General features: G+C 42.9%; 1 protein-coding gene across 1 annotated transcript in view; it reads right to left on the reverse strand.

The window, feature by feature from the left end:
- map3k15 (mitogen-activated protein kinase kinase kinase 15) overlaps positions 1-6,957 on the reverse strand; it is a 30,845-nt gene extending 23,888 nt beyond the window's left edge. The window contains exons 1-2 of the mRNA XM_052484241.1: positions 5,960-6,957; positions 4,835-4,916 (exon numbers count right to left, since the gene is read on the reverse strand). Of these exons, the coding sequence (XP_052340201.1) occupies positions 4,835-4,916; positions 5,960-6,287 (410 nt within the window). The 5' untranslated portion in view covers positions 6,288-6,957. The remainder of the gene's footprint in view (positions 1-4,834; positions 4,917-5,959) is intronic.
- Between the last annotated feature and the right edge of the window lie 410 nt (positions 6,958-7,367).

The following is a 7,367-nucleotide window of genomic DNA, read 5'->3' on the forward strand; positions in this document are numbered from 1 at the left end:
GTAGTGTCTGTATTGTAGTGGCAGTGTCTGTATTATCGTGGCAGTGTCTGTATTGTAGTGGTAATGTCTGGATTGTAGCGTAGTGTCTGTATGTTAGTGGTAGTGTCTGTATTGTCGTGCTAGTGTCTGTATTGTAGTGGTAGTGTCTGTATTGTAGTGGTAGTGTAGTGTCTGTATTGTAGTGGTAGTCTGTATTGTAGTGGTAGTGTCTGTCTTGCAGTGGTAGTGTAATGTCTGTATTGTAGTGGTAGTGTCTGTATTGTAGTGGTAGTGTCTGTATTGTAGTGTTAGTGTCTGTATTGTAGTGGTAGTGTCTGTATTGTAGTGGTCGTGTCTTTATTGTAGTGGTAGTGTCTGTATTGTAGTGGTAGTGTCTGTATTGTAGTGGTAGTGTCTGTATTGTAGTGTTAGTGTCTGTATTGTAGTGGTAGTGTAGTGTCTGTATTGTAGTGGTAGTGTAGTGTCTGTATTGTAGTGGTAGTGTCTGTATTGTAGTGGTAATGTCTGTATTGTAGTGAAGTGTCTGTATTGTAGTGGTAGTGTCTGTATTGTAGTGGTAGTGTAGTGTCTGTATTGTAGTGGTTTTGTCTGTATTGTAGTGGTAGTGTCTGTATTTTAGTGGTAGTGTCTGTATTTTAGTGGTAGTGTCTGTATTTTAGTGGTAGTGTCTGTGTTGTCGTGGTCATGTCTGTTTTGTAGTGGTAGTGTAGTGTCTGTAGTGTAGTGGTAGTGTCTGTATTGTAGTGGTAGTGTCTGTATTTTAGTGGTAGTGTCTGTATTTTAGTGGTAGTGTCTGTATTTTAGTGGTAGTGTCTGTATTTTAGTGGTAGTGTCTGTATTTTAGTGGTCGTGTCTGTATTGTAGTGGTCGTGTAGTGTCTGTATTGTATAGTGGTAGTGTCTGTATTGTAGTGGTAGTGTCTGTATTGTAGTGGTCGTGTCTGTTTTGTAGTGGTAGTGTAGTGTCTGTAGTATAGTGGTAGTGTCTGTATTGTAGTGGTAGTGTCTGTATTTTAGTGGTAGTGTCTGTGTTGTCGTGGTAGTGTAGTGTCTGTTTTGAAGTGGTAGTGTCTGTATTGTAGTGGCAGTGTCTGTATTATCGTGGCAGTGTCTGTATTGTAGTGGTAATGTCTGGATTGTAGTGTAGTGTCTGTATGTTAGTGGTAGTGTCTGTATTGTCGTGCTAGTGTAGTGTCTGTATTGTAGTGGTAGTGTCTGTATTGTAGTGGTAGTGTAGTGTCTGTATTGTAGTGGTAGTGTCTGTCTTGCAGTGGTAGTGTAATGTCTGTATTGTAGTGGTAGTGTCTGTATTGTAGTGGTAGTGTCAGTATTGTAGTGTTAGTGTCTGTATTGTAGTGTAGTGTCTGTCTTGCAGTGGTAGTGTAATGTCTGTATTGTAGTGGTAGTGTCTGTATTGTAGTGGTAGTGTCTGTATTGTAGTGCTAGTGTCTGTATTGTCGTGCTAGTGTCTGTATTGTCGTGGTAGTGTCTGTATTGTCGTGCTAGTGTCTGTATTGTCGTGCTAGTGTCTGTATTGCAGTGTTAGTGTCTGTATTGTAGTGGTCGTGTCGTGTCTGTATTGTCGTGGTCGTGTCTTTATTGTAGTGGTAGTGTCTGTATTGTAGTGGTAATGTCTGTATTGTAGTGTTAGTGTCTGTATTGTAGTGGTCGTGTAGTGTCTGTATTGTAGTGGTAGTGTATTGTCTGTATTGTAGTGGAAGTGTCTGTATTGTAGTGGTAGTGTAGTGTCTGTATTGTAGTGGTAGTGTCTGTATTGTAGTGGCAGTGTAGAGTCTGTATTGTAGTGGTAGTGTCTGTATTATTGTGTTAGTGTCTGTATTGTAATGATAATGTCTGTATTGTAGTGTAGTGTCTGTATTGTAGTGGTAGTGTAGTGTCTGTATTGTAGTGGAAGTATCGTGTCTGTATTGTAGTGTCGTGTCTGTATTGTAGCGGTTGTGTAGTGTCTGTATTGTAGTGGTTTTGTCTGTATTATCGTAGTAGTGTCTGTATTGTAGTGGCAATGTCTGTTTTATAGTGGTAGTGTAGTGTTTGTATTATAGTGGACGTGTCATGTCTGTATTGTAGTGGTAGTGTCTGTCTTGCAGTGGTAGTGTAATGTCTGTATTGTAGTGATAGTGTCTGTATTGTAGTGTTAGTGTCTGTATTGTAGTGGTCGTGTAGTGTCTGTATTGTAGTGGTCGTGTCTTTATTGTAGTGGTAGTGTCTGTATTGTAGTGGTAGTGTCTGTATTGTAGTGGTCGTGTCTGTATTGTAGTGGTCGTGTCTGTATTGTAGTGGTAGTGTCTGTATTGTAGTGGTAGTGTAGTGTCTGTATTGTAGTGGTAGTGTCTGTATTGTAGTGGTAGTGTCTGTATTGTAGTGGTAGTGTCTGTATTGTAGTGGTAGTGTCTGTATTGTAGTGGTAGTGTCTGTATTGTAGTGAAGTGTCTGTATTGTAGTGGTAGTGTAGTGTCTGTATTGTAGTGGTAGTGTCTGTATTATCGTGTTAGTGTCTGTATTGTAGTGGTAATGTCTGTATTGTAGTGAAGTGTCTGTATTGTAGTGTAGAGTCTGTATTGTAGCGGTAGTGTAGTGTCTGTATTGTAGTGGGTGTGTAGTGTCTGTGTTATAGTGGTAGTGTCTGTATTGTAGTGGTAGTGTAGTGTCTGTATTGTAGTGGTTTTGTCTGTATTGTAGTGGTAGTGTCTGTATTTTAGTGGTAGTGTCTGTATTGTAGTGGTAGTGTCTGTATTGTAGTGGTAGTGTAGTGTCTGTAGTATAGTGGTAGTGTCTGTATTGTAGTGGTTGTGTCTCTATTGTAGTGGAAGTTTCGTGTCTGTATTGTAGTGTAGTGTCTGTATTGTAGTGGTGGTGTTGTGTCTGTATTGTAGTGGTAGTGTAGTGTCTGTATTGTAGTGGTAGTGTCTGTATTATCATGGTAGTGTCTGTATTGTAGTGGTAATGTCTGTTTTGTAGTGGTAATGTCTTTATTGTAGTGGTAGTGTCTGTATTGCAGTCGTAGTGTCTGTATTGTAGTGGTAGTGTCTGTATTGTAGTGGTAGTGTCTGTATTGTGTTGGTAGTGTCTGTATTTTAGTGGTCCTGTCGTGTCTGTATTGTCGTGCTAGTGTAGTGTCTGTATTATAGTGGTAGTGTCTGTATTGTAGTGGTTAGTGTAGTGTCTGTATTGTAGTGGAAGTGTCTGTATTTTAGTGGTGGTGTCTCTATTGTAGTGGTAGTGTCTGTATTGTAGTGGTACTGTCTGTATTGTAGTGGTAGTGTCTGTATTTTAGTGGTAGTGTCTGTATTGTAGTGGTAGTGTCTGTATTGTAGTGGTAGTGTCTGTATTGTAGTGGTAGTGTAGTGTCTGTATTATAGTGGCAGTGTAGTGTCTGTATTGTAGTGGTAGTGTCTGTATTGTAGTGGTAGTGTAGTGTCTGTAGTATAGTGGTAGTGTCTGTATTGTCATGGTAGTGTCTGTATTGTAGTGGTAGTGTCTGTATTGTAGTGGTAGTGTAGTGTCTGTTTTGAAGTGGTAGTGTCTGTATTGTAGTGGTAGTGTCTGTATTATCGTGGCAGTGTCTGTATTGTAGTGGTAATGTCTGTATTGTAGTGTAGTGTCTGTATGTTATTGGTAGTGTCTGTATTGTCGTGCTAGTGTAGTGTCTGTATTGTAGTGGTAGTGTCTGTATTGTAGTGGTAATGTCTGTTTTGTAGTGGTAGTGTCTGTATTGTAGTGGTAGTGTCTGTATTGTAGTCGTAGTGTCTGTATTGTAGTGGTAGTGTCGTGTCTGTATTGTCGTGCTAGTGTAGTGTCTGTATTATAGTGGAAGTGTCTTTATCGTAGTGGTAGTGTCTGTATTGTGTTGGTAGTGTCTGTATTTTAGTGGTAGTGTCGTGTCTGTATTATAGTGGTAGTGTCTGTATTGTAGTGGTAGTGTCTGTATTGTAGTGGTAGTGTCTGTATTGTAGTGGTAGTGTATGTATTGTAGTGGTAGTGTAGTGTCTGTTTTGTCGTGGTAGTGTCTGTATTGTAGTGGTAGTGTAGTGTCTGTATTGTAGTGGTAGTGTAGTGTCTGTATTGTAGTGGTAGTGTCTGTATTGTAGTGGTAGTGTAGTGTCTGTATTGTAGTGTCTGTAGTATAGTTGTAGTGTCTGTATTGTAGTGGTAGTGTCAGTATTTTAGTGGTAGTGTCTCTATTGTAGTGGTAGTGTCTCTATTGTAGTGGTACTGTCTGTATTGTAGTGGTACTGTCTGTATTGTAGTGTCGTGTCTATATTTTAGTGGTAGTGTCGTGTCTGTATTGTCGTGCTAGTGTAGTGTCTGTATTATAGTGGTAGTGTCTGTATTGTAGTGGAAACAAAACTTTTTCCAACAGAGGATATACTAACATTACCTGAACTTGTCCAACAAGAAGCACTAAATTTAATTTATCTTGTCAAAAATGTGGACACTACACTACCACTATAATACAGACACTACACTACCACTACAAGACAGACACTACCACTACAATACAGACACTACCACTAAAATACAGACACTACCACTAAAATACAGACACTGCCACTACAATACAGACACTACACTACCACTACAACACAGACACTACACTACCACTACAATACAGACACTCCCACTACAATACAGAAACTACCACTACAATACAGACACTATACTACCACTACCATACAGACACTACACTACCACTGCGATACAGACACTACCGCTATAATACAGGTACTACCACTACAATACAGACACTACCACGATAATACAGACACTACCACTATACTACAGACACTACACTTCCACTACAATACAGACATTACACTTCCACTACAAAAATGTCCTGTTTCCTGCCTACCGACGGCAGCCCTGGTGTTGTTGTTTGGTCACCCGGCTCGGGAGCAGCTGTAGGCGAGGTGTGGACAACATAATGGTATGATATAAATAGAAATGAAAGCAGTCTGAGGATCATCTTACACAGCCATGCTGCCGCACACGCGTGTCGACTTCTTGTGTCTTATTAGAGAGTGCGAGGGAGTGAGAGAACGCAGCACAACATGTCAGTGTGTCATAGCCATCATCATCAACATCATGACAGTTAATATTGTAAGCCGACCCATATAACAAACACATCACGTGTTACTAGGAAGTGGGTCAACACAGCGTGATACCAACGGCACACGCAACAAGGCCAGTCTGTCACACGTCCCCCAATACCCCAACACACACACACACACACACACACACACACACACACACACACACACACACACACACACACACACACACACACACACACACACACACACACACACACACACACACACACACACACACACACACACACACACCAGCTGGTCATATTTCCAGCTGGCAGGCAGGCAATGTGTTCCTGGAGAGCTTGCAGGCAGGTAGGGATAGGGCAGGGGTTAGTAGGGTTAAGGTCGGGACACCAGACCAGAACAAGGAAATAACATGTGGCCTTGGTGTTCGTTGCTGCATAAATAATATGCTGTAAGATAAAGTACACTATTAAGTTTGTCTATATATTTTCTTATACACCTTCCAGTCTTGGAATATTTTTCACATATTAAAAAAAAATCCTTTATAACAAATAAATAAATAAATTGGTATCTATGTGTTGCTGCATGTTTTCCTGCGCGCCCTCGTGGATTGTTCGAGTCATTCTCTTGCCAGTCTGTTCACCACGTGTGCATACTGCGTGAGTTCATCATCACAATAAAACTATGACAAATCCTATTACCGATATATTATGAATCTCAATCTTCATTAACCTGGCTGAAGCTGCTCATAACATTACAAATATCATGTATTGTAACCTTTCTTCCTGCAAAAAGCATTTTTCAAAAACACCAGGAGCAGATCAAAACTCAACTTCAACTGTTGAAATGATTGTGAGAAATAATAAATGACACACACACACACACCTGCATCGTAGAAGGTGTCCAGCACCGAGGTCTCTCCAAAGTCCAGTCGTCCGAAGGTGACAGTGGTCAGCAGAGCGCTCTCTGCATCACAGGCTCTCTGCAGACACTGGAGTGCCCCCGACTCGGGGCTGGTCGCCAGCACTGCCTTCAGCCCATCGTTCAGCACATAGACTGCCCTCAGGGAGCGCTGCTTGGTGGAGGGGCTTGGGCTGGACACATTCTCCCGGTCCACAGACCCTACAAACACTCCCTCGCGACTCTCCCCCCCTCCTCCTCGACCCTCTCCCCCTGCCTCGGTCGCCGGCGCACTCTGACCAGCCGTGTCCATGGCCCCAGGGGTGAAAGCGGAGTTCTTCTCGCTCTTCCTCGGTTTTCCTCTCCTCCAGAGGATTGGAGCTGAGCTAGTGTCTCAGTGCATCTGTTGCCTGGGGAGTTGTGTGGGTCTGAGTCTGTCCACTGACTGCACCTCACACATTACCTTACTGTGTTACCAACCAGACCAGATCAGGCTAGTTCAACACTATCACACAGAGACGAGGGGGGGAGTAGTGAGCGAGCGAGAGAGAGAGAAAGAAAGTTATATGATGGCTCTGAGAAAATGTGTCAACAATCAGAAAGTCAGCAAACCGGCTGTCCGCTGCCTAGTGCCCGGTGGAGCGTGTGAATCTGTCGATCCAGACCTCTCCTCTCCGGTTCCGTCAGACGCTGCACCGCTTGTTCCCACAAATACTCACACGCTGGTCTGGACGGGGTATGTGCATCTCCTCAGGCTCTGTCCTACAACACACACACACTCACACACATACACGCTCTTCAAAACAGCTTATACTTCCCAGAGGTACTTAAACAGCACACATAGACAGTTGGGTTGTAGAGCTCTCTAGCAGGGCTGAGGTGCTGCTGCCGCTGCAGCTAAATATAAAACACTGTCTGTCCTCTGATCTGACACCCCCAGCTAGCCAGCCAGCCAGCCAACACTCACACACTCACATACACAGTCAAGTTATTTCCACTGCCCCGAGGACATTCTGGACCTGTCGCACACGATCTCTGTCTTTAGTCGAAGCAACACACACGCGCAAAGACACACACAAATGCACGCACACACAAACTACCTGAAGAGACAGAGATGGTAACACACACTTGCCTACAAAACATACACACACAGCAAATACAGCAGTTTAAACAAGCAAGAACACAGCAGCCTGTGTGCGTGTGTGTGTGTGTGTGTCCAGTGCTCTATGGAGACTCAGTCATGTTCTACCAGACTAATTAACTGAATCAACAGAGTAAAGAGCAGTGGAGTGGCACTACACACACACACATACGCTCACACACAAAACCAATGCACACACGTGTGTGTGTTTGTCCAGGTTGGGTTATCAGAGACACAGTAACTGATACCGTG

This window comes from Oncorhynchus keta, chromosome 28, assembly GCF_023373465.1.
Source record: "Oncorhynchus keta strain PuntledgeMale-10-30-2019 chromosome 28, Oket_V2, whole genome shotgun sequence".
In the NCBI taxonomy this organism is placed as follows: Eukaryota; Metazoa; Chordata; class Actinopteri; order Salmoniformes; family Salmonidae; genus Oncorhynchus; species Oncorhynchus keta.